A 27920-nucleotide genomic window follows, 5' to 3' on the forward strand; every position below is an offset into this window, starting at 1 on the left:
CCTGATTGGCTGAGCTGACGGTAGGGGGCGGTGCCTGTGGCCAGTGGCGGTGCAGAGGAAAACATCTGGAAAGACTCAGCTCAGTCTCTCAGAGCAGCGGAGGAAGAGCAGGAACCATGTCCTTCATCAGAGTAGAGCCAGACTGTGACTTCTCCTTCCACAACCTCCCGTATGGAGTCTTCTCCACGGCCGACAACGTGAGTAGAGCGGTCTGGCAGCAGCAGAATTAAAGCTGGGGGTCTGCTGCAGCAGAACTCCAGCTGGTGGTCTGGGCTGCAGCAGAACTTCAGCTGGGGTTCTGTTGCAGCAAAACTTCAGCTGGGGTTCTGCTGCAGCAGAACTTCAGCTGGGGTTCTGTTGCAGCAAAACTTCAGCTGAAGTTCTGCTGCAGCAGAACTTCAGCTGGGGGTCTGGCCTGCAGCAGAACTTCAGCTGGGGGTCTGGCCTGCAGCAGAACCCCAGCTGAAGATCTGCTGCAGCAGAATTAAAGCTGGGGTTCTGCTGCAGCAGAACTTCAGCTGATGGTCTGCTGCAGCAGAACTTCAGCTGGGGGTCTGGCCTGCAGCAGAACCCCAGCTGAAGTTCTGCTGCAGCAGAACTTCAGCTGGGGGTCTGCTGCAGCAGAACTTCAGCTGGGGGTCTGCTGCAGCAGAACTTCAGCTGGGGGTCTGGGGCCGGATTCACCCATATGTTCTTAAGAACGATCTTAAGAAATGTCTTAAGATCTAAAATTAAGAAGTTCATAAGTTCATTTCTTACGAATTTCTTATTTTTCCTATTTAAGAACTTCTTAAAATATGGCTGTATCCGAAATGGCATACTAAGTACTAAATGCTACATACTGCATCAGTATGTACTGTATACTGCATACTAAATGAAGGATTCAGTAGCCGCTCCAGCAGACCGTTCACACAGCAGTAGCAGTCAAGTACCCCAGAATTATATTATTATTATTATTATTATTATTATTATTATTATTATTATTATTATTATTATTATTATTATTATTATTATTATTATTATTATTATTCATTTCATTATATTCAGTCATGCACCTGCAGCGAGACTTCACTACACCGATAAATTGCTCCACAATATTGCGGGTCTTTGTTTGTGCAAATGTGTTGATAAAGGTGATATTAAAGGCTTACCTTTTCACAGAAGACATTTTAAGACAGGTCAAGGTTGTCTTAAAGTTATGAAAAAAGTCGAGCACAAATTTGAGAACTTTTATTTCAAGAATACCATTTATTCTTAAGTTTTTTCTTAAGAAGAAACTTAAGAAGAAAGTTGAGAAAATACTAAGTTGAGAATATGACTTCTTCTCTTTTTTCTTCTTAAGACTGAACTTAAGAAAAAAATGACACTTAAGAAGATTTTTCTTCTTAAGAATGTTTTATGAATCCGGCCCCTGGTTCTGGCCTGCAGCAGAACTCCAGCTGGGCTTCTGCACTAATCCCAGCTCTGTCTTCTCTGTTCCAGCCTAGACGGCGCCTTGGTGTGGCCATTGGAGACCAGATCCTGGACCTGAGCGCGGTCAGGAGTCTGTTTGTGGGTCCAGTGATGTCCAGACATCAGGACGTCTTTGAGCAGGTGAGATCCTGCAGGTCACATGACTCCGGCAGCCAATCAGCTGCTTTGCATTGAATCACTGGTGTGGTCGGGTTAGAGTTTAAATAAAACAGACCACTAGGGTCCAGATCCAGACCTGCAGGTCCTCTACAGACCACTAGGGTCCAGATCCAGACCTGCAGGTCCTCTACAGACCACTAGGGTCCAGATCCAGACCTGCAGGTCCTCTACAGACCACTAGAGTCTAGATCCAGACCTGCAGGTCCTCTACAGACCACTAGGGTCTACATGACGGAGTGGTTGGACAAAAACTGAAGACTCACTAAAAGTTAAGAAGTTAAATAGAAATTGGGCTTCCCAGGGTTTTATTCCTCTCAAAATCTGGTCACAGACAGGGAGTAACAGTGTTTTGACTCCTCATGTCAGGACAAAGAGGGACGTTATGTTTTAATTAATGGAACAATAAATGGAGCCTGGGGGTCAATGTTAAATGTATATGTCTCAAATTACAATAGGCCACAATTTATATTATATATATTAAGTATATTTAACCTTGTACTTGACAAGGCGCAAGGCATGCTGGGGATTACAACTGTGTGCTAGATTAATTTCTAACTAAAAGCACTGTTATGTTCCATGTCTACTCAGCTTAGGAAATAACATGAGTGAATTCACACAATTCACAACAACAATGAGTGCGTTTACATGGGAAGTTTAATTCCTCTTTAATTCATAATTGAAATTAAATCCCATTTAAAATGAGTAAATTACCATGTAAACACCTAATTCCGAATGAAAATGACCATTCCGAATTAAACTTAATTTCGAAGTAAGTGGCTGGTTTATTCTGATTTTAAATCTGAATAGAATAATTCCAGATCATGTTTACACTCATTCCTCTTTAAATTAATCCCGGTCTTTCTTTCTGCTCGTTCCCTCGCCCGTCTGTCTCCATGATCTTATATTCCACTGGGCTGGTTTTCCTAACAAAGTTTGAAGATGCAGCAGCAGTAAACGCTGGTCAAGAGCAGAGAGCATTTATTTAATAAATAGAAATCATTAAAAGAACAGATGGAAACAGGAAACATCAAAATTGTGAGCTTTTCAAAGTTAGTTTTTCTTCCGGTAGTTTAAGTTCCGGTCCCCCCCCTATCCAATCAGAACCTTCCCAACCCCCAGACCTGGAGAGGAATTGGAGAAAGACCATCAAACGTGTTTTCCATGTAAACCTCAATTCAGAATTACTATTTCCATGTAAACTCGAAGGAAAATTGTTTAATTCTGAATTATTTAATTCAGAATAATTAATTCAGAATTAAAAACATCATGTAATCGTGACCAATGAGTAGAGCCCTTAAAAACTTGGCAGCAGGAATGAAGATCACCGCCCTAGTGGCTAGTCGAGGAATTGCAGGTCTGGATCTGGTGGCCAGTAGAGGAACCATAGTCTTTTTTTTTTTTTTTTTTCCACAATCCATTAAGCTCAGAAAATTCCTGAATCATGTTTTTTTTAAACCTTACTGTGTTTTTCTGTCTTGAATGAAGCCCACACTGAATGCCTTCATGGCTCTGGGTTACGAGGCGTGGAGGGAGACCAGGAGGACGTTACAGTCCCTCCTCTCAGCCAATGAGAGCGCTCTAAGAGACGACGTCAGTCTCCGCAGCAGGTCAGTCTCAGCTTCACCCGTTCAGCACGTATGCAGCGTTTAGTCCTCGTCCTCATCCTGGCTGATGTTTGTGCAGGGCGTTGGTCCACCAGAGTGCTGCCACCATGCACCTCCCTGCTGACATCGGTAAGCTCTGGTTGATCTCATCACACTTCCTCACACCTTTATTTTATCACAGGACTATTATTTGGCCTAATTGTCTTTCTATTTGGGACCACTGAAACCATAAAAGATCCATGACATGTGGACTTGAAGACCGAGTTTGTTACCAAAGAATTCACTTTCTCCTGTTGTTCACAGGTGATTACACTGATTTCTACTCATCCAAGGATCATGCCACCAATGTTGGCATTATGTTCCGGGGGAAGGAAAACGCTCTGATGCCAAACTGGTAACAACAAAACTTAAAACTTTAAAACACCAACACCAGGAGCTATTCACACAGGTCACATTTCTCTACCACAACGTTCTAGCAAAAGTCCCCTGAAGGTTTGTTTGACAAGCAGAAAAACCCTCTTCAAGTCAATAAGTAGGGGTGTAACGATACACTAATCTCACGATAACGATACGATATTATAGCAGTATTTTTTTAACAACCTTGAATGAGGAACATATGACTGGAAAAAATTGTCTTTTATTTGAAAGACACAAAATACAAAACAATGCTGTGTGTTTGCACTATTGTTCCAGTTTGTAATGTTTTATAACTGTTTAAGTTTTAAAGAGAAAGCCAGGCCAACCATTTTCCACAAACTGAACTAAAAGTAAATGTCAGGTTTGCATTATGCATTTTCAGTTTCATACAAATAAAAATATTTTGCCACAAACTGAATAGTTTCTCTCATTAATGACTTTTTTCTTTTCCAGCAATTTAACAACTAAAATTAAATAAATAAATAAAACTAAATAAATAAACTATGAAAAGTCCCAAACTCCAAATGCACCATGACTGTTATTGATCTTGTGCCAGAGCTCAGAGCTTCACCTGCTCCAGCCTGAGGCCGTAAGGTGAACCCTGGTATCGTTTCATCCTCACACCTTTGGGGACGACACAATCTTTACATCATAAAAAACATTGATTCATGTTCACCTTAGAAGTAAAAGTTCAGAGCTCAAAACCCCCAAGAGTCCCGTGATCGGGACCTAAACGTTACTAGTTTCTTCTGAGCGTAGTCAGATTTTGGTCAGCGGGTCGAGGTCGTCACGTGATCCCGCTGCACCAATAGGATGTTACTAGTAAACACAAAATATTCATATTAATAACCCAATATCAGCTACAGTTTGTCACTTCACGACACGTATCGTGACGTTTTTGTATTGCGAAATTCAGTGGTACAATATATCGTCACAGCCCTATCAATAAGAACTTGTTCACAAGTCATCCGAGGCTCATCAATAAAACCAACAGATTTATTAGAATCTTCACAACAATGGCATCTACAAGAAGTGTAAAAAGTAATGTTGTTGCTGTGTGCACCATTATGGATTGATGACCCCTAAAAAGAGCCAAACATATGACAAGCTGATGTAAAAAATACTGAGAAATTAAATGAGAATGGCTCCAGAAAATGTATTTTAGTCTGAAAATAGAAAATTAGAAATAGAATAGAAATGATTGCGCTGACCAGAAAGAGTTTTACTAATGTGCCTGGGACACTACAGTACTCGTCCAGAAGAGTCACTGGTGGTACTGCAGAGTGGCAAGAAGACAGGTAAGTCAGTGCTGACTGATGACTTGTACTAATTCCACATGCACACATTGAAGCGCTGATGAGAAGTAAAGCTGCAGAAGCCACGGATGGCAGGAGCAGAGGTGAGACAAGAGCAAAGACAAACGAACAGGAAAACCAACACATCTTATCAGTCATGCTGGAATAGAAAAGGGTTTTCCCCAAACTGTTGACAGTGCTTTCCAGAGACCCAGAACACGACCCCAGGGCAATTATTACATAAACACTGGCAGGTAGAAACTCCCCTAGTGGGAGAAAAATCTTAAACCAAACAGGGGAGAAAAACTCCCCTTTAGGAGGAAGAAACCTGGACCAGGACCTGGATCATAAGGGGGGTAGAAACCTGGACCAGGACCTGGATCATAAGGGGGTAGAAACCTGGACCAGGACCTGGATCATAAGGGGGGAAGGAACCTGGACCAGGACCTGGATCATAAGGGGGTAGAAACCTGGACCAGGACCTGGATCATAAGGGGGTAGAAACCTGGACCAGGACCTGGATCATAAGGGGGACCCTCCTGCTGAAGACCAGCTGGACAGAGCAGGAAAAGAAAGAACAGACAGAGAGAATGAAGAACAGAGAAAGGAGAGACACAGACACAATGGGTAACTGGTGCACTACAAGGATGACTATATTAACAGATGTAGACAGCAGACACGGAGGTGGTCGGGGGGGGGGGGAGGCAGGACGTCAGCATGCAGACCAGCACAACCACAAAGCCACGAAGGCTGCGGCGCCCACTTGGATGTACTGTGCCCGACATTGCCCAGCATCACTCAGTATCACATACCATCACCTAGCATCACCCAGTATCACCCAGCATCACCCAGTAACCCCCACCATGACTGAGTATCATCCAGCGTCACCCACCATGACTGAGTATCATCCAGCATCACTCAGCCATCACGTAGCATCGCCCAGCATCACCCAGCATGACTCAGTATCATCCAGCATCACCAGGCATTGCCCAGCATCAATGACCATCATCCAGCATCACTCAGCCATCACGTAGCATCGCCCAACATCACCCAGCATGACTCAGTATCATCCAGCATCACCCAGTAACCCCCACCATGACTGAGTATCACCCAGCATCACCAGGCATTGCCCAGCATCTCCTAGTATGACTCAGTGTCACCCAGCATCACCCATCTCCACATACCATCACTCAGCATTGCCCAGCATCAACGACCATCACCTGGGATCACTGAGCATGACTCAGCATCACCCACCATCACCCAGCATTGCTCAACATCACCTAGTATGAATCAGTCTCACCCAGCATCATCCACCTTCGCCCAACATTGCCCAGAATCACCCACCATCACTCAGTATCATCCAACATGACTCATCATCAGCCATCATCATCTATCCGCACCTACCATCACTCAGCATTGCCCAGCATCAACAACCATCCCCCGGTATCACTGAGCATGATGAATCAGCATCACCCACCATTACATGGTATCACCAAGCATCACCCAATATCACCCACCATCACCCAGCATGGCTCAGTATCATCCAGCATCACTCAGCCATCACCTAGCATCGCCCAGCATCACTTCTCTTGACTCAGCATCGCCAACCATTAGCCAGCACCAGCCAGCGTGACTCAGTGTCATCCAGCATAACTTAGCAGAACCTGGCGACTGATAAAAAGCTTCTACAGGGACCTTTCCTCGAAGGATCAGCTTGTATACTAAACTTTCTATCACTCCTAAATTTAGCCATATTCAGATGAAAATCACTTAGGTGTGTGCAGCTCTAACCTCCACAGTAACTGGCTCATGTTTTTGGCTGCCTCTCACTGCAGGATCTGTTGTGTTGCAGGTTGAGGCTTCCAGTAGGGTACCATGGCCGTGCGTCCTCTGTTGTGGTTTCTGGGACCCCCATCCGTCGACCCTGCGGCCAGCAGAGACCCGACCAGAGTAATGCTGGGCCACATGACCCCTTCATCTACATTATCACATACATACTTCTGTCGTGTTTTGTCATGCAGCCTGGATGCTGAGTAAAGAGCGGGAGTCCAGCCGGTGCTTTAGTCAGCTTCATCTTCTTCATGCTCAATTAGCTGAGCGTTTCCAAGGTGATCATAACCATGTCTCCTACTGCTGGTTTCAGCCAAGCCTCCAGTGTTCGGCCCCTCCAAGCAGATGGACATTGAGCTGGAGATGGTGATTACCTGCTTACTTCATTATTTCTTTAGATGGCTGTGTTTTGGGTGTTTTTGGAGGAAGAGGCTTTTGAAAATGTTCTCCTTGGCCCTTTGTCCGTTATTATTTTCACATTTAGCTACTTGTCTTCTTTGTTAGGCCTTCTTTGTTGGAGGGGGAAACCAGCTGGGTGAGCCCATTCCCATCAGCAAGGCACATGAACACATCTTCGGCATGGTGCTCATGAATGACTGGAGTGGTAAGAGTCTGATCAGTTCACCTGTACGTACACCACATGGTTTCAGCCACAGATAATCTGAAGTGGTTAGGATGATATAAAACCTCAAGTTAAATTAGGAAAGAAACAATGATAGTTTAAACCTAGATTTTTCATGTTTTTTGTCACCATTTTTATTTAATTTGTTAAGGAACAACCATTTTGACATTTCACACCTACATAATGTTTCCAAAATCATTGACAAGGAAAATTGATGCTAGTTAGCACATGAGAGACAAATCTTTTATTTTGAACAAATGATGTCAATAGGTGATTCAGTACAAAAGCAGCATCCATGAAACAATGCTCCCTGCAGAAAGATTGGAGGAGATTAACATATCTGACTTCCTACACAGCACAATATCCTTCTCTCAGAGCATTAAAACAAGGGAATTAGACTTATTGTGCTTTTGCTTTTGAGGATGTTTCACCTTCTATCGTAAGGATTTTGTCAGTAACAACATAGTCATGGAAAGTTTCCAGCCTATAAACGGTAGGGGTGGGCAAAAATATCCATATGGCAATATATTGCGATACTTTGCCGGCCGATTCGATATCGATATTCAAAATTCAAATAATAAATCATGTTTCAGACAAGTTGTAAATCCCTTACCACTTTATTGTATACATGGGTTTAAATAATAGTTAATGTTAATTTCATATTATGTAAATAATAAGAAAAACATATGCAAATATGTTGTAACTTTAGCTTGTATAGTTACAGTAAAACAGCATGGATGATTTGAATTACATTGTTTTGACTCAGTTTGTCCCATGAATTATCACAATAATCTGATGTACGTGAAACTCGGATTTTAAGATCCATAATGCCTTTTGCAGTTTTCAGTTAACTATGTTTAACATTGTAATATATCGCAAAATTTGGATATTACAATATCGTATCGTGACTCAAGTTTTTGAGGATGATACGTAACGACGGGAGCAGAATCTTATTGGCTTGTAGATCCACATCACACTGGACGGCTCATCCGGGCGGCTGTACAGACACTGCAGAATCTGGTATCTTTCCTCCTTCTCTGAGTTGGCAGGCTGAGGGGAGACCACTTTATATATGTTAAAGCAAGAAAAAACCTGTTTTTCATTATAGGTCCCCTTTAAGTTCTGTCTTAATGTGCTTGTGCACCTTCTCTTTTTCCTCTGTCTTACTGGGAATGTTCTCACTCCATGGATATAGACTTCTTTTTTTTTTTTTTTTTTTTTTTTATCCCCGATTTTTTTACCCATTTCATCACCCAGTGCTCATACCTAAGTAACAGTCCTGGGCATTGCTCCCTCTACCAACCCAGGGAGGGCCCTGCACTGAGCTCAGGTCTCCTTCTTATCCTGAGGAGTGACGGACCGCTTCTTTTCACCAGACAGGGTGGGGTTTCTCCGGCCGGACGTAGCGCGTGGAAGGATCACGTTATTCCGGCCAGATCCTCCCCACCCCATCTGGCGCCCCGGTTGGCCAGAGGGGACAGTAGAGCCCAGGACTGTTGCATGTTTTTGTGAGAGTAGCTCACATCCAAGGGAACACGGGGAGAACATGCAAACTCCACACAGAAAGGCCCTTTCGCCAACCCCACCCAGGGTGTGGGTGCTGAAGTAATGGGGGAACTAACACGCACTTCAGCGCCCACAGCGTCCCCGGCGGAATCAAACCCAGGACCTTCTTGCTGTGAGACGGCTGCACTACCAGCTGCACCACCGTGCCACCTGTGGATATAGACTTCTGAGAACAGTTTGTGTTCCAGAAGGTGGTCTAGATTTTGATTAACTTTAGTTTTCACACTTCATTCTTCCCAAAATGCAGTGTTGCTCAAGCTAATTATTTGTCTTTCCCTTCTTCTAACTTCCTTCTGCCGAGTTAAGACCCATTTTGCAAACTATGACCGAGCAACCTTATTACAACTGAGAGAGCGCAGTCATTTCTGACTTTTCGACCCAAACATGATGGAATCCTACCCTGAGCTAGGATGCTATGCTAGCTTGATGCTTGGCAGCACCTCGAAAATGGATCTCTCCAGGGAACAACAGGCCGAGGCGGAGGAAAGGCAGACAGAGTGGAGCTGACCCAAGGCTCCGGCACTTGGTTAGCAACGGAAGGTTAACCCTCCTACTCATACTGTTTGGACACGTTCATTCTCTGGAAAATAGAAATACGAACTTCACGCTCGCATGTCCACACGGAAGGACATTCAGGATTATTCCATATTATGTTTCTGCAAAACCTGGCTGGAGGAGAGGACACCCAACGAGGCGATAACACCGAATGGCTACACGGTCTTCAGAGAGGACCGATGTCTTGCAGAAAGCCGCAAGACCCGCGGGGGAGGAAGGGCCGTCCTCGTCAAACATTGGCCACGGTTACATGATGTTTTTTAATTCAGAATTAATTATTCAGAATTAAATAATTCAGAATTAAACTATTTTCCTTCGAGTTTACATGGAAATATTAATTCTGAATTGAGGTTTACATGGAAAACACGTTTGATGGTCTTTCTCCAATTCCTCTTAAGGTCTGGGGATTGGGAAGGTTCTGATTGGATAGGGGGCGGACCGGAAGTTAAACTACCGGAAGAAAAACAAACTTACTGGATTAGCAACAACATGGAGGACCACATTATTAGCATCCTTTTTGGATTTGTTTTGATTTTATTTTTTAAGCAGCAGCACGACAACATCATGTCGATGATTTTCTTTCGTGTGCTGAGGAGGAGCGAGATAGAAGACCGCGCTTTAGCACGACCACGTTTACTGTGTGCTGCCATCTTGAAACTTTGTTTGGAAAACCAGCCCAGCGTGGAATATAAGCGTCATGGAGACAGACGGGTGAGTGAACGAGCAGAAAGAAAGACCGGAATTAATTTAAAGAGGAATGAGTGTATACATGATCTGGAATTATTCTATTCGGATTTAAAATCAGAATAAACCAGCCACTTTCTTCAGAGTTAAGTTTAATTCGGAATGGCCATTTTCATTCAGAATTAGGTGTTTACATGGTAATTATTACTCATTTTAAATCGAATTTAATTTGAATTCTGAATTAAAGAGGAATTAAACTTCCAACACACTGAATCATGGTGTACCTACTGCAAGGTCATCTCTAAATCCTGCTCTAAAAATGTGGAATATCTGACTTCGAACCTATTTTTATACTTATTTAACATTTGCCCTCACTTCTTGTTTAGAATTTGTATTTAGATTTCTGTGTACATATTGCCACCTTTTTATAGTGTTTTTTATATCTTGTATCTCTTATATAGTGTATTCCCTCCTAAACTGCAGATTCTGAGAGAGCTCTGCACTAGAATTCCAATGTGTCTGGACTGTTGGTTTATGTGCAAATGACAAATAAAAGACCTTGAACCTTGAACCTTGAAATGTCAGCTTGTTCTCTGCTTTCTCTCTGGTGGACGTGATATTGATTCCTCTGCCCAGTAGAGATAATGGTGTGGCTGTATATGATGTGTTCGGGGAAGCTTTTCAAGGTTCAAGGTTCAAGGTCTTTTATTTGTCATTTGCACATAAACCAACAGTCCAGACACATTGGAATTCTTGTGCAGAGCTCTCTCAGAATCAGCAGTTTAGGAAGGAATACACTACATAAGAGATACAAGATATAAAAAACACTATAAAAAAGGTGGTGATATGTACACAGAAATCTAAATACAAATTCTAAACAAGAAGTGAGGGCAAATGTTAAATAAGTATAAACATAGGTTCAAAGTCAGATATTCCACATTTTCAGAGCAGGATTTAGAGATGACCTTGCAGTAGGTACACCATTGGCGCTTTTGCATTAGTATCACCTTAGCTCGGTTCTACCCGTTTTGCGCTTTCGCACTAGGGCTGAGACGAGTAGAGCCGCTCCAAGTCGATACTTTTTTCTGTAACCATTTCAGTGAGGTTCTGAAAGCGGGCTGAGCAGGGACTATTTCTGACGTCACCACCTCCTCGCCACCGATTGGTCGGGGGGCGGGGACGTCACCACCCTCCGCGCCTCTGATTGGTCGGGGCGGGGCCGTCAGACGTTTGAATCAGGAAGCGGGAGTCAGCGCGAGGGGACTCGCGGCGATTTTATTATAAAGCGCAAAACGTCTGTTTGGTGATCCAACTCTGAGGTGCAGATGTTCATAAACCTGGTGGCTGTCGAGAAAAAATTAAAAAAGGGATGTAGACGGGCTGTTTTACTCTCAGCCGCTCGCGGCTCCAGCTGATTTCTCATCAGCGCCGACATGAACAAAGCGGTTGCGCAATCGAGTACGTCTCAAGTATCGAGTACAGCTTCACCACAACCTGCACACTTCTCCCCTGGCAGTGCGAAAACACACGTGTGGAGCCGTGTAAAGCCGCGCCGAGCCGAGTCGGGCTGAGCCGATACTAGTGCAAAAGTGGCTCATGATTCAGTGCGTTGGAAGTTTAATTCCTCTTTAATTCAGAATTAAAATTAAATCCGATTTAAAATGAGTAAAAATTACCATGTAAACACCTAATTCCGAATGAAAATGGCCATTCCGAATTAAACTTAATTCTGAAGAAAGTGGCTGGTTTATTCCCATTTTAAATCCAATAGAATAATTTTGCAATCATGTTTACACTCATTCCTCTTTAAGTTAATTCCGGTCTTTCTTTTTGCTCTTTCTCTCCCCCGTCTGTCTCCATGACGCTTATATTCCGCGCTGGGCTGGTTTTCCAAACAAAGTTTCAAGATGGCAGCACACAGTAAACGCTGGTCGTGCTAAAGCACGGTCTTCTATCTCGCTCCTCCTCAGCACACGAAAGAAAATCATCAACATGTTGTTGTCGTGCTGCTGCTTAAAAAATAAAATCAAAACAAATCCAAAAAGGATGCTAATAATGTGGTCCTCCATGTTGTTGCTAATCGAGTAAGTTTGTTTTCTTCCGGTAGACGTAACTTCCGAGTCCGCCCCCTATCCAATCAGAACCTTCCCAACCCCCAGACCTTAAGCGGAATTGGAGAAAGACCATCAAACGTGTTTCCATGTAAACCTCAATTCAGAATTACTATTTCCATGTAAACTCGAAGGAAAATAGTTTAATTCTGAATTATTTAATTCAAAATAATTAATTCTGAATTAAAAAACATCATGTAACCGTGGCCAATGTCTCTCATATGAAGTCAAACGGAGTAAAGTGTGACAGCTGCTTCTGTTTCTTCTCAGCCAGGGATATCCAGGCGTGGGAATATGTTCCTCTGGGACCTTTTCTGGGGAAGAACTTTGGGACAACAATATCACCCTGGGTCATCCCGATGGAGGCACTCTTACCTTTTGCAGAGCCAAACGCAGTCCAGGTGAACATCAACTCATATCTGCAAACATGATCATTCCTTCTGCCACCAGGTTTCACTGATGAAACATCACACCACCATGAGTGATAGAAAGATAAACAAAAGGCTTAGGCTATTTACACCCGGTTGCAAGTACTGATGCGTAGGCTATTTACACCCTGCTACCAATATATGTTATTTGCATCCATGTATTATTAGAAAAAAAAATTTAAAAAAATTATTTATAAAAAGAAAAATCCATCAGCTCAACAGTGATTGACAGGTATTCACACCACTTTTGATAAACTTTATTTAATCTCTTCAAAATATCATACAATGACAGAAGAGCCAAAATTGTTGATACAAAAGTGTGAGAGCAGACGTTTGCCTGGCTCTATTGTTTGACATGCGGTGCGTCCAAAATGCTTTACTAAACAGTATAAACTCAAAAAGTATACTTTAGTTCGGCACACTTTTCAGTAAATATCAGTAGTATGCATTAATTCGGACGTACTACTCAGAGCTGCACGGCACTTCCTGCCGCTGGGAGGGGGAGTTGTTACCATGGAGTGTTGGAGTTTCTGCTTAGCTAGTGTCCATCAATCCACACTAATACATTTCTCCTGAATGAGTGTGGATAGCGCATACTATTGAGTACGTACTAATGATTCAGACGCACTAAGAAAAGTTTTTGCTACTCATTAGGGTGGAAGTATCATTTCGGACGCAGCTATGGTTCCAATTTCAGAGTGGTGCACATGCGCATGGGCAAGTGAAAAAGCGCCTTCTGTTGCAGACACATTGGTGCACATGCGCATGGGCAACACATTTGTTTTCACATGTCAACAGGGTGTGAATAGCTCAGCTGGTGGGGGCTTGTATTTGTACCCTGGTGCAAATAGTCACTCCGTTAACAAAAACTCCAGATTGTATACGGTGGAAGTTTCAATTCTTACAGCAAGGAAGCCGTTACATACAGGGAATATTGCACCTGCTTAACAAAGACACATATGAGGTCTCCTTATGTCTCCTCACACAAAAGCAGATAGCCCAACAGTCATGCAGTTTCATAATACTCCTCTTTTACAATGGAGTTCTAGCTGTGAATCATGGGGTCAACATCACATAAGGACTGATCATACATGTAGGTAACAAGGGGCAAGTTATTCACTTATTTGCACTTCCAGTACCATCAGAAGACACACAGAAATTGTGTCATGAAAAATGAAATAACATATCTTTGCAAAAGCATAAAACCAATTAATTGTGACTTTTCCATCAATGAGCAACCATAAGTTCACCCACACCGCTGTTGGTCTCATTTTGCTTTTGATATACTTGCAGGATCCTGAACCTCTGCCGTACCTGCAGCATAAAGACCCGTACACCTTCAACATCAACCTGTTTGTGTCTCTGAAGGGTAATGTTGCACAGCTTTATTACCTTTGTCTGCTCCTGCACTGTTGCCGCTGATGCTTGAAGATGTGAACTATCCTTTCAGGTTGTGGCTGCTTTAACTGTCAAACAGTCACAAGCTAAAGTCAGTACCCCTAGTTTATTCTGGTTTCCAGATCGTAGTGTGTCTTTGTATCAAATACAACATCAGAGAAACAAGAACATAAAACCTTTGGTTTTACTCATCCTTTAATTAAATTCAATTAAATTCCATTTTATTTACATAGCGTCTATTACACAGAAGGTGTTTCTAGGCGCTTTCAGAGACCCAGAACATGACGCCCGAGCAATTATTACATAAACATAACATGCCAGAGACCAGCTGGGCAGAGCAGGAAAAGAGAGAACAGACAGAGAGAATGAAGAACAGAGAAAGGAGAGACACAGATACAATGGCTAACTGGTGCAGTACAGGGATGGATATATATAACCAGATGTAGACAGCAGACACTGAGGTGGTCGGGGCGGGCGGGGGGGCCAGGACGTCAGCAGGTAGGTGGAAACAGCAGTGGGATGATCAGAGAGGGGACTGCAGGTCAGCAGGCAGCTCCTGAAGCTCTGGCCTGCAAACATGCACAGAAGAGAAAAAGAGAGAGGGGGGGCAGACCAGGAACTCCAAGAACAATGGAGAACAATGATGGTTATGAAATAAATAAAGGAAAGAGAAGGAGGGGTGATGGGAACCGCCCAGTGGATCATGTTGGTCCCCCCTGCAGCAGAGGCCTATAGCAGCTCTACCACGAAGATATGGTTGAGACTAACTTTATATAATTATAGTCTTGTTCTATAGCTGCAACTATGACTACTGACTCTAACACACTAGAGTTTACATTAACTAGAGGTTTACTAACACTAACTAGAGGTTTACTAACACTAACTAGAGGTTTACTAAACACTAACTAGAGGTTTACTAAACACTAACTAGAGGTTTATTAACACTAACTAGAGGTTTATTAACACTACCTAGAGATTTACCAACACCAGCTAGAGGTTTACTAAACACTAACTATAGGCTTTACTAAACAGAAAGGTTTTAAGTTTAGTTTTAAAGGTGGAGGTGGTGTCAGCCTCCTTAACCCAGATTGGAAGTTGTTTCCATAGTAATGGTGCCTGATAGCAGAACGCCCGCCCTCCAAATCTACATTAGATTCAGATCAGTTTTATTTATAAAGCATCTATTACAACACAAGTTGTCTCTAGGATCTTCCCAGAGACCAGAACATGACCCCCGATCAATTATTACATGAACAACGGCAGGTAAAAACTCCCCTTTAATGGGAGAGAAACGTGGAAACATCCATCATCCATCCATCCATCCATCCATCCATCCCTCCACTCATCCATCCATCCATCCATCCATCCATCCATCCATCCATCCATCCATCCATCCATCCATCCATCCATCCATCCATCCATCCATCCATCCATCCATCCATCCATCCATCCATCCATCCATCCATCCATCCATCCATCCATCCATCCATCCATCCATCCCTCCAATCATGTGAATTCAGGTCATGGGGCAGTGGTCTAAATTGATATGGTTCAGTTCTGGTCTCCAGGATCAATGATATACTGCAACAGCTAAACGAAGGAGAAACAAATATGCTGGTGGACATGCTGCAGCTGAAAAATGAAGAATGTATTGCTGAAACCACGCAGTCAACTCACTTCTACTGTTTGTTCTCCCAGGGCCGGACATGACCGAGGCAGCCAACATCTGCACTTCAAACTTTCGAGTAAGAATCCACACAGAAGCACAACAGCACGTAACTGGATACGTCTCAGGCCTCCACTGAGTCTCTTGATAGAGGATTAACTCTAGTTAGCCCCAGTTAGGCAGGGTTTTATGAACGTGTCAGGGTTTTTAGTTAGATAAAAGAAGACGAGAAAAACTGAAAGTGGGCTGTAGAGCAAGTTCCAGTTGGGTTTGTCTGCAGGTTCTAGTTGGGTTTGTCTGCAGGTTCTAGTTGGGTTTGTCTGCAGGTTCTAGTTGGGTTTGTCTGCAGGTTCTAGTTGGGTTTGTCTGCAGGTTCTAGTTGGGTTTGTCTGCAGGTTCTAGTTGGGTTTGTCTGCAGGTTCCAGTTGGGTTTGTCTGCAGGTTCTAGTTGGGTTTGTCTGCAGGTTCTAGTCAGGTTGTTTGCAGGTTCTAGTTGGGTTTGTCTCCAGGTTCCAGGTGGGTTTGTCTGCAGGTTCCAGGTGGGTTTGTCTGCAGGTTCTAGTTGGGTTGTCTGCAGGTTCCAAGTGGGTTTGTCTGCAGATTCTAGTTGGGTTTGTCTGCAGGTTCCAGGTGGGTTTGTCTGCAGGTTCTAGTTGGGTTTGTCTGTAGGTTCTAGTTGGGTTTGTCTGCAGGTTCTAGTTAGGTTTGTCTGCAGGTTCCAGGTGGGTTTGTCTGCAGGTTCCAGGTGGGTTTGTCTGCAGGTTCTAGTTGGGTTGTCTGTTGGTTCCACTTGGGTTTGGGTTAGGGTTTGGGTGTGTTTGCAGGTTCCATGGTGGTCATATCTGTGTAAAGCATATAGACTCTGACTAATCTATTTGGACTTTAGGTGGACCAGCTGGATCATCTTGTACTGTGGGGCATATAAACTATATGGAAATCATATAATTGGACCCATTGAGAGGCCATGTAGTCAGCTTGTGTCAATCATAGGTCCATAGATTTGGTCCAAATGGACTCCCATTTGGGGCCCTTTATATTGAGACTATAAGGGACCAATGGCATTTTCTCATTTCAAGTCAAAGCCCAGTCTGAACCCACATAGTGCACTTTTAATCCAGATGGGCCCACAGGGAACTGCTTCCAGGAATTTTAAACTATTCCATTAATGTCACATGTATATATTTTGATGCCAGATTTAGTGAAGTACAATTTGGAGTTGTTGGCATATCTTGATTTTAAATTAGATCAGTGATTCTAGATCACTCTGAAACGGGACCCTTTAAGAAGGTGATGATGTAAACTTGTCTCCAGTACATGTACTGGACCATGAAGCAACAGCTGACCCATCACACCGTCAACGGCTGCAACGTCAGAGCAGGAGACCTCCTGGCTTCTGGGACAATCAGTGGACCTGTGAGTTCAGCAGATCACGAGCGCATGAGCATCAGCCATCACTTCTGCTGCTTCTGAATACAAGCTGCCCTGTTTCCACAGAATCCAGAGAGCTTTGGTTCCATGCTGGAGCTGTCATGGAGAGGATCCAAGAGCATAGATCTGGGAGGAGGGAAGACTCGGACCTTCCTGAATGACGGAGACAAAGTCACCATCACAGGTTAAGATTTTCAAATGATCTTCTGTTTTAATTTGGGCCTAAATAAGATTATATTCAGTTAGACCGCCTTTAGATTTGAAAACAACCATCATCCATGGACGCAGCAGAGGGGTCCAGACCTCCTTCTCCATGCTCATTCTCCAGATCTTCCAGGAATCTGAGGCGTTAGTAGACCAGCTGAGAGCTATAACCTCTCCTGCTTTGAGGACTCCTCCTGTTTTGACATGCCTGAGAGAGCTCCACAAGGAGGAATCCAATGGCGCTTTTACACTTGCACCTACTAGAACCTACTAGTACCAACTAGAACCTACTAGAACCTACTAGTACCTACTAGTACCAACTAGAACCTACTAGAACCTACTAGTACCTACTAGTACCTACTAGAACCTACTAGAACCTACTAGTACCTACTAGTACCTACTTGGCTCTACTCATCTCAGCTCGGCTCGACTCAGCTCGGCCAAGTTTCTTTTCCACTACAATTCAGCAGCTGGAGCAGAGGTAGGAGGTTGGAGAGAAGCTGCTGTGACGTATTTGATTGTGTATCTAAACGGAGAAGACAACAACACTAAAGATGTAGAACCTGGAGGAGATGATAGATGTGCTACGGGTCTGTGGCTTGTGTTTGATATCAAGTTAAAAAATGAGAGTGAGAGAAACTTCAAGTTGGTGTTGTCTCTGTGCTGCTGAAAAGTCAGCTGGAGTCGTGAGCAGCTATGAAGAGACAGAGCTCCTGGTAGATCTGGTCGTTCCTTATCTCCGTCTACATCCCTTTTTAATTCTCTCCTCAGCACCAGGTTTATGAACATCTGACCCTCAGAGTTGGATCATGAAACAGACTTTTGCTGCCGTTGCTGGTTGAATAAAATGAACCAGAATCCGTCAGAGTCTCTTTCTCTGATTTCCTCCTCCTGACTCAGACGTCTGACTCCAACCCCCCGACCAATCGGTGGCCTGTAGTGTGATGATGTCAGATACAGCCGACTCAGCAGCTTAGAACCTCAGCAGAATAGTTACAGAAAAATATCTACTTGGCACATTAGACCCCTATTGGAGAAGAACCAAACCGAGGCGAGTCGGGCTGAGTAAGTGCTAGTGGAAAAGCACCATAAGTGACATCCTAACCTGATGAACCTAAACTGGTTCCTCTGGAGGTTTAGGAGCATGGACTCTACTCTGAGTCTCCTGGGGGACTTAACTTCTCCTCCCGTCTCCAAGGATTAATCCACAGAGTCCACATCCCTGCAGAGGCTGCACTGAAGATCTCCTGCTTCATTGGCCACGGTTACATGATGTTTTTTAATTCAGAATTAATTATTCCGAATTAAATTATTCAGAATTAAACTATTTTCCTTGGAGTTTACATGGAAATAGTAATTCCGAATTAAGGTTTACATGGAAAACACGTTGATAGGCTTTATCTAATTCCTCTCCAGGTCTGGGGGTTGGGAAGGTTCTGATTGGATAGGGGGGGGACCGGAAGTTAAACTACCGGAAGAAAAACTAACTTAGCCGCTACAACTTTGAAAAGCTCACAATTTTGATGTTTCCTGTTTCCATCTGTTCTTTTAATGATTTCTATTTCTTAAATAAATGGTCTCTGCTCTTGACCAGCGTTTACTGCTGCTGCATCTTGAAACTTTGTTTGGAAAACCAGCCCAGTGGAATATAAGATCATGGAGACAGACGGGAGAGGGAACGAGCAGAAAGAAAGACCGGGATTAATTTAAAGAGGAATGAGTGTAAACATGATCACGGAATTATTCTATTCAGATTTAAAATCAGAATAAACCAGCCACTTACTTCGGAATTAGGTTTTCACATGGTAATTTTTACTCATTTTAAATGGGATTTAATTTTAATTCTGAGTTAAAGAGGAATTAATCTTCCCATGTAAACGCACTGATTCTTCCCTCACTCATAGATAAGACCCTGAGATGCTTAAACTCTTGACTCCTGACCTGGAGAGACTTCCCAGTCTTTTCTGACTGACCAGTGCTGAATCTCATCTCTTCATCTCTGCTGCTTCTAGGCTTGCCACCCGTCCCTTGAAATACGGAATTGTTCCGTAATTGGGAATTAAAAGTTGCATTCCGTATTGAACCAATACGGACATATATTATACTCTTGTTTATTTATGTCATAATATACAGGTGGAGGTCGGAAAATTTGAATATATTGCAAAACTTCATTCGTAGTAAATTCAACTTAAGGTGTATTATTTCCCACTACATTCAAAGTGAGATATTTCAAGCCTTTATTTGTTATAATTTTGGTGATTATGGCTCACAGTTTATGAAAACCCCAAATAAAATCTTGCTTTGCCTGTAATGAGACTATGTAATGTACATGTATTAGTTTCACCTTTTAAGTTGAATTATTGAAATAAACTAACTTTTACACCATATTATTCAACTGTAGGATATATTCTACATCTGGGCTGATGTGGACATACATACATAGGAGGTTATTTCAGTTGCTAGTACAGTTGGCTGTCTATACAAGTTCAATGCTATTAAAGCACTTTAAACTTTAAATCAAAGCGTTTTGTTTTTTCATATCAAATAAATAAATTTCTATGCAGTTTAGAAGTTTTGGGGATGTCCCTCTTTTTGGCGCCTGCGCTGCTGAAATCGGGGTGTCCCTTATTTGTATTTCTGAAAGGTGGCAACCCTGACTGCTTCACACTCACACAAAGCAGAGCTGGAATACCGACACCATCCAACTGGAGCTCCGCCTTTGCTCGGCTGCTCATAGAAATCCTGCTTGTTAAAGTTCTGGACAGATGCATTGGAATGTTTCTTATATTAAACTGTTCACGATCATCTTTCTTGCATTTGAAAGTTCACTGCAGCAAAACAAGTGATTTTGGGGGATTTTTCTGATGACATTTCTCCTGCTTCTCTTAGGTTACTGTCAGGGACGGGGATACCGGGTGGGCTTCGGACCCTGCCAGGGAACCATCCTGCCGGCCCTGCAGCACTGAGAGACGCCTGCGTTGCAGCATTTACAATACATTGAAGTGTTTATGGAATAAAAATCCTGATGAACACTAGGAAAAAGTGAATGGTTTGTAGTAGAAGATGATGACCTGACCACAAACCCCTGTACTCTATGAATCAAAAGGTTTTCCAGAAACACCTCATATTTTAGGAAATTTCTTTAAATAAAGACGTCTGTTGTTAATCTCGTGTACCCGGCTTTGCTTTCTTCTTACTCTGATGATGTCATATTACAGGACTGTCTCAGAACATTTGAAGTTCTTTATTTTCTGTAATGCAACTAAAAAATTATTATTTTAATATTGCTGATCATGGCTTACAGCTTAAGAAAACTCAAATATCCTATCTCACAAAATTAGAATATTCTGGGAATCTTAATCTTAAAAGCTGAAAACCCACTGTCCCTCCGCACACAATCTGTGATTCCCTGATTTCGGTCATCCAGTCCTGATTTCAGAATGAAACCGAGGGTTTCCACATCACACTGGTGACCTGGAGTTTGTCCAGTCCCCCAACAATGCCCTGAGGGTCCTACTTGGACATACTCAAGAAGGATGCCGGGGCCCAGAGTACCAGCGAACTGGAAAGTTGTATGGAGAATCGGGATGACTGGAGACAACGATGGACGGCTCGTCTGAGGACGACCTAGTAGTAGTAGTCCTGGAGGGTTAGAGTGAAAACAGAAAACACAAAACCATATCCCTCTTGATCAATAAGCAATATTATTGTTGCAACTGTGTGTGTGTGTGTGTGTGTGTGTGTGTGTGTGTTAGTGCATACCCCATACAAAATTTCGCCTAAAGAAGGCGAAAGCCTTCCTTGTCATCCTTGCGCTGGTCCCAAGCCCAGATAAATTCAGTAGGTTGTGTCAGGAAGGGGGTTAAAAACGACTGGCAGGTACTGATGGAAACTGGGCTGTTGGGGGGTGAACGGAGGAGAGGAGGAAGGCATGTTCACAGGGAGAGATAGAAGAGGAAAGTCAAGAGTCCAGGACTGAGAGTAGTGACTGACTGTTGGGACAATGACAGGAAACACTAGATAGCTGCTTGAAAGGATGCAGAAGAGGAAGGTAGCTGTTCTGTGTCCTGGAGACCAGGTGGATACGTACCAAGGCCAGGAGCCTGGGAACAGGATATAAGCTGTTCTATCATGGTGCTGATGGGAGGAGGAATGGAGGACGAGTTATCCAGAAGGTCAACAATCCAATAGCAGTCCGGTTGAAGCTCCCGTGTTCTGTGAGAGTTCACCCAACCTTCCATGTATCCAAGGTTAAGCCAGTCCACAACAGTCCCTTGGTCCCTACCGGCACCACCTCTTCTCCCTCCAAGTACCGACGTGTCGTGGTGGCCTGGTGATGTAGTGTGTGGCGCCTGATTCGCCCTTGTTGGCGCGCTAAGAGATCTCCAGTACCTTGTGGACGGGGAGGGTTACAGCCCAGAGTAAGGTCCTGGGTTCCTGCTCGCCAATACGTTGGCTTGTCCAGGGACCCACATCTTACCCCCGCCCGTTCAGGATGTTGGGGACCGTTCTGTTCGGCGCAGAGTTTCTCCTTTTACATGTGTGGGTCCACGGACATGTTGACAGAAATTAAAAACTGACCAGCAATGCGGCTGGTGGTGTCATTTGTAGTCATTGTAGGAGCCGAATGCCTCTAGCACTATTTGAGCACTTTATTGGGTGATGGGCTTAATAGTTGAAGGCACCTCATTGACTCCTTGAGTGTCTTTGTGGGGGCCTTTGGGCGTCTACAAATAAGGCTTCTCCTCCGCTCCGCCTCGGGACTGGCTGGACTATGGAGTTGGGGTGAGCTGGGAGAGAACACACTTTGTTGACTGCACTACATACTTTGCACTTTACTATTATGATATCCAATCATGCTAATTTGCTCACTGTTTGATTACGCTATTTGAACATATTTATGACATGTATTTTATTGTATTGTGACAATTGATGAACCGAAATAGTAAACCTTTTAAACCTGAGCTTATTGTTTGGACAGTGAATTATTATGATTAATGTACGCGTCATACAGTTTCAGTATTTCACATGCTTAGCCTGACAGTTGATTGATCAATTGGAGTCGCTATCAGCCACTATAGTCATGTTAAAAGCACAGGGATTTGAGCATTTTTTTTTTCTTTTTTTTTTTTAGATTTTTTTTGGGCTCTTGTGGCCCTTTATTGAGATGCAGACTGGAAAGGGGCGTGGGCTGGATTCGAACCCGCGACCGCTGCAGGAGGAGGACTGTAGCCTCAGTATATGAGCCGCCGCTTAACCCACTGCGCCACCGAGCGGCCCAGAGCACCTCACATTTAATGATGGAGGGTAAAACACCTGGAGGGCGGTATACTAAAACACAATAAAAGGGATTTGAGCACCCGGATTTCAGTTCAAATGAAATAAAAGTTTCACTACACACTTTTCGGCAGGAGAGTCCCCCTCCACAGCCAGTGGTCCTGGAGCCACTGGCGGTTCTAGGATTTTTCTGAAACAGGGGCCATTATGGGGCCAAATGTAACCTTCAGGGGCCAACAGTATTACCACCATTTTCATCCAGAAATTGCACTGCTTGACTGAAAATCAATTGGTGACAATGCAATAAGGCTCAGCAGCGGCTACACTTCCTGAGGGTGCTCAGGAAGGAGCACCTGAACACACAGCTGCTGCTGACCTTCTACCATTCCATCATCCAGAGCCTGCTGACCTTCTACCTTCTACCGGTCCACCATAGAGAGGCTGCTGACCCAGGCCGTGACAGTGTGGCACTCCAGCTGCACGGAAGCAGACAGGAAGAGGCTGCAGAGGCAAACGCAGCACAGAAGATCATGGCTGCCCTCTGCCCACTCTGGCCTCTCTGCCCTCCCTGTCTGACATCTACAGCTCCCGCTGCCTCAACAGGGCAAGGAACATTGTAAAGCAGTGATTCTTAACCATAGGGCCGCGGCCCAACGTTGGGCCGCGAGCGCCCTCTAGAGGGCCGCAAAAAGAATTCAGTTTTGTACATGTGGGCCGCGAGGGCCGCGGGACTGCATAGCAACTCCCGACCAAATGAGGAGAAGAAGACACTGAGGTAGCTGTACGTGTAATAGTAAGAGAAATGGTGTGTATTTACAGAAAAAATAATTTATTTTGCACAGAGTACGTTTAGATCCGCCAGGATCAGGGATTCTACGGCATAGGCTCTGCGTCGATTTACGCAGGACCATAATTCAGGCTTAAGGCGGACGTAATTGAAGCCACAATGAGAAGGGGGAAGGGGGGCGTGATTTGCCAGTGATTGCCCGGCGGCGGCTCTGGGCGGGACACCTGGGGCGGACGGGGAGACCTGGGGCTCGCAGCCGAGAAGAAGACGAGACTCCCGGGGGAGGTGGGCCGGAGAGGCGGGCCGGAGAGCCGGAGGAACCGCCCGACTGAGCGGGAGCCGACGCGTCCCCGCGGCCGCGGAGGTCGGCTGCCGCTCGGTCGGCGGGCTCCGTCGTTACTGCTGAAGATGCGTGGGCTGAAGTGTCTGCTGGACTGGACTGTTGTTGCAAAAGCATTGGAAAGTGACTGGGCTGCAGCGCGGAGGGCTGCGGGCTCGTGCCCGTCGCAGTTGATCAGGCTCGGATGAAGCCCGACACGCTGAGTCCTGACAACTGATTAATTTAATATCTTAAATAAATAAAATCTTAAAACACCCATGTTTGACTCCAGATACAGCTGTGAGGCAGCTTTCTCCACAATGGACATAATTAAAACTAAATATGAGCACCTTCTCATGTGTATGAGAACCTGACACCATCCAGACCAGATTTAAAGTCCTGACAGGAGAAATTAGAGCTCAGTTCTCTCACTGAACGACAGAAAGTGGAGGCATAAGATTATAAGGGGAAGAAAGAAAAACTGCAAAACTGTTCAATTGCTAAGATGTGTTTATATTCATTTATTATAAAAATGTGTTGAGACAATTAACAAAGAAAATGGGAAATTCAAACTGCTGGTTGAGAAATAAAATAAGATAGCATTTGAAAAATAAAATAAAATAAATTTTATTTTTAAGAGAAAAAAAATATGTGTAATTCATATATATATATATATGAATATATATATATATATATTATGATGTTATGATGCTTGAGTAAATCTTCTCTAAATGGACCTCTTAAAGTTTTAGTTGAATACCCCTGCTATACAGTGTTTATATTTAATGGGCCCCGGGCCACTCTGTACTGAAAAAATTGGGCCCCAAGGTCAGAAAGGTTAAGAACCCCTGTTGTAAAGGACAACACCCACCCCGGTTTCCACTTCTTCGACCTGTTGCCCTCTGGCAGAAGCTTCAGGTCCTTACGGACCAGAACAAACAGACTCAGGGACAGCTTCTTCCCCAAAGCTGTGAACTTTCTGAACCAGTAAACTACCTCATACTGTGCAATATTCCCCATGCATAATGTGCAATATTCTTTAATCATCTATGTGCAATATTCTTCCACTTATTCATGTACATTATTATTCTCTCATTCACTAATTTTTTATATAGTGTATATATATATATATTTATGTTTCCTGTTTCCCATTTTGTTGATTACAGTCTTGACTTGTTTACATAGTTTTTGCATGTGTGCACTTTTACGGAGCTGCTGCCTAATCTCATTGTACCAGAATAATGATAATAAAGGCTCTTTCTATTCTATTCTATTCTATTCTATTCTATTCTATTCTATTCTATTCTATTCTATTCTATTCTATTCTATTCTATTCTATTCTATTCTATTCTAATAAGCACATTATCCAGCAGGTGGTGGTAAAACACGTTGACTGACTGAAAAAACAGGAAACATGAATCAAGATGACTTGCCCTGCCAAAGGGCAAGTCATCCAGTGTTTTATATCTATGGCTGGAGTGTCCATCAATTATACACCAGGTTACATCCCTGAATACTTGATTATCTGCCATTGAGCATCTTCTGGACGATGAAACAGCTTCTGGTCTGTGGAATTAGTGTGAAATGACTGTGGATTGTGTTCCACAGGGCTGGGACTCATTCTAGAACCAGTTTGATTCAGATCATAGTCTGACTACATTTATTTACCCATCATAGTCTTATTTAAAAAATTCCTTACTCAAAAAGGAACACAAACCTTCCTCACGGGGAACTAGAAAATCACCAGGCACACAGCAACAAGCAAACAACTAAACAAACAAACAGACAAACAAACTAAACGAACTGGCCTTGAGCTACTGCAGCCCCGGGGCCTCATCTATAAAGCTCGCTTGTGCACAAAACAGGGCTTGAAAGATGCGCAAGCACCTTCTATGCAAAGGTTGGGATCTAACAACAAAAATTTCATACATTCTGGATTTATTAAAAATCAACTGAAATATTGCAAGCCTTTTATTATTTTAATATTGTTGATTATGGTTTACAGTTTAAGATTAAGATTCCCAGAATATTCTAATTTTTTGAGATAGGATATTTGAGTTTTCTTAAGCTATAAGTCAAGATCAACAATATTAAAATAATAAAAGGCTTGCAATATTTCAGTTGATTTGTAATGAATCCAGAATGTATGACATTTTTGTTTTTGTAATTGCATTACAGAAAATCACAATATTCTAATTTTCTGAGACAGTCCTGTTATATTTGTATTTTATTTTTTTCCTTTTTTGTATTCTTTTTTTAACATGCATGTTCAAAATAAAATCTTCAAATCAAATCAAATCAAATCAAATCAACAGATCATTAATACTACTGTTAATATATCTGCTCTTTTGTACCTTTGACAATATATCTGTACCTCTCCTCTCTCTGTCTTCCATCCTTCAGTTTTTACCTGCTGTTGTTCATGTAATAATTGATCGGGGGTCATGTTCTGGTCTCTGGGAAGATCCTGGAGACAACTTGTGTTGTAATAGATATTTTAGAATTAAAGTGGAAGTGAATTGAACTTCATGGTTGAATTGTACATCTTTGCATTGTTACGGTGTGGCAGGGTGCAGGATTGGGGCGGGGTCTGCAGGGGAGAGAGGGAGTGCGGGGGAGTGGCGCACAGGTGACGTAGCTGGAACAGCTGATGGTGCACAGGTGTGTCTAATCACTCTCTGTGTATTTCAGTAGTGTGCGGGCTCTGGAGACGGGAGAGGATGGAAGCAGAGCGGAGCGGGAGAGCAGCTCTGCGGACGGTGCTGATGCACGAGGAGCCTCTGGTGTAAAACATATTGTGCACGTAGAAAATAAATATATTCTACAAAGATCCCGGTGTCATGGTTTATGTGGCCCCACGTTGGGCGCCACTGTAGCAGTGTGAGTGCCACGGGGGCCCGACCGACAGGATGGAGAGGACACGGAGTTTTGTGCAGACCCCTTTATTCACCCAAATCACCGCCAACACGTGCACAAGCACATCAGCATACCAGGGAACCCTTGCTGCTGTTCAGCTCTGCCTTATAAGGCAGGCAGGGTGGAGAGCGGCAGCCACTCAGGCGGATGGGACACAGGTGCGTGTGTCCCATCAACCTCTCCACCCTGCCACAGACGGGTTTTTGAGAAAGCGTGTCCTCATGGTTAACTAGCTCAGTCCCTCAGACACAAATAATCTCCCAGAAAAACTAATGAAATGTTAGATGATACGGAGCACAAATGAGCGCTGATGCTGCCACTAGAAGTCTGCGATAAAGCTGCAGGCTGCAGCACATTATGTTCCCAAAGAATATTAAAAAAGAAAATTAAGGAGTGCTTAGAATCATATTCTTTATTTTGAAAATTGAAATTCAAAACAAAAATAGTTAACTGGAGCATTCAGTCCAAGTAGATAGACACAGAAATGCATTGAGCATTTCTAATTCATGGATATTCAAATATTTAGACATTCAGAACCATCTGCTCCTTCACAGCCGTTTGCTCCAGCGTTTTGTGTATCATTTAAACTAAACTCTGCCTTTGCCCATATTTGTAAAAGTTTATCTTCTGGGTACTGATGTCTGTGTTTCTTCATATTAGTTTTGGTGAGCCCACATACAACTCACCAGTTCGGTTGGGGTCAAACATGGCACAGCTGGATTGCTGTCCTTCCCCGGTGCCAGAACGGAGCCATGGGTGCCACATCTGGCCCAAATAAGGCCCTAGAGCAGTGATCATCAACTGGTGGCCCGCGGGCTAAATCCGGTCCGCCGAACCGTCCACTCCAGCCCGCGACTGGATTCTTCTGTGACCGGCCTCTGACAGCTCAGATTCTATTCAGTTTAGATTCTATTCTTTTGCAACAGCAACAGTTTCGTTGCAAACGAGGCAAACAGGTGACACATTTGGGAAGGTCGGCATGATAAATAATGTGTACTTTTCAGTCCAGTCATCGTTAAAGCATCTGTTTTCCACATCAACTTTTCCTTTGAGAGCCATTTTACTTGTGTTAAGAGGCCTTTTCCTGTCACTTCTGTGGTGTTCGTTTTTTAAGTGCTCTATAAATAAAGTTGACTTAATTGAGTTGAGGCCAAATCTCCCTATCCCTCCTGGTGGATGAC

The 27920-nt window shown here is 43.5% G+C and overlaps 1 protein-coding gene across 1 annotated transcript; it reads left to right on the forward strand.

Annotated features, from left to right (window-relative positions):
• Window positions 1-64: 64 nt before the first annotated feature.
• Window positions 65-20606, forward strand: fah (fumarylacetoacetate hydrolase (fumarylacetoacetase)). The gene is made up of 14 exons (XM_061708237.1): window positions 65-197; window positions 1483-1593; window positions 3118-3239; window positions 3316-3365; window positions 3540-3630; window positions 6801-6898; window positions 7092-7144; window positions 7283-7382; window positions 12587-12717; window positions 14038-14113; window positions 15841-15887; window positions 17120-17221; window positions 17303-17420; window positions 20330-20606. Exons 1-14 carry the CDS (start codon window positions 117-119, stop codon window positions 20404-20406), a joined length of 1257 nt encoding a protein of 418 aa, XP_061564221.1. The 5' UTR covers window positions 65-116; the 3' UTR covers window positions 20407-20606.
• Window positions 20607-27920: the final 7314 nt, after the last annotated feature.

The sequence above is a fragment of the Cololabis saira genome, chromosome 2 (genome assembly GCF_033807715.1).
Source record: "Cololabis saira isolate AMF1-May2022 chromosome 2, fColSai1.1, whole genome shotgun sequence".
Taxonomy (NCBI): Eukaryota; Metazoa; Chordata; class Actinopteri; order Beloniformes; family Belonidae; genus Cololabis; species Cololabis saira.

Excerpts from the sequence above, each read along its gene's own strand:
- fah (XM_061708237.1), top strand. The coding sequence starts at position 117 with ATGTCCTTCATCAGAGTAGAGCCAGACTGTGACTTCTCCTTCCACAAC. Across the intron at positions 3,366-3,539 it reads GCACCTCCCTGCTGACATCG|GTGATTACACTGATTTCTAC; the intron begins GTAAGCTCTGGT and ends TGTTGTTCACAG. Across the intron at positions 15,888-17,119 it reads TCTGCACTTCAAACTTTCGA|TACATGTACTGGACCATGAA; the intron begins GTAAGAATCCAC and ends ACTTGTCTCCAG.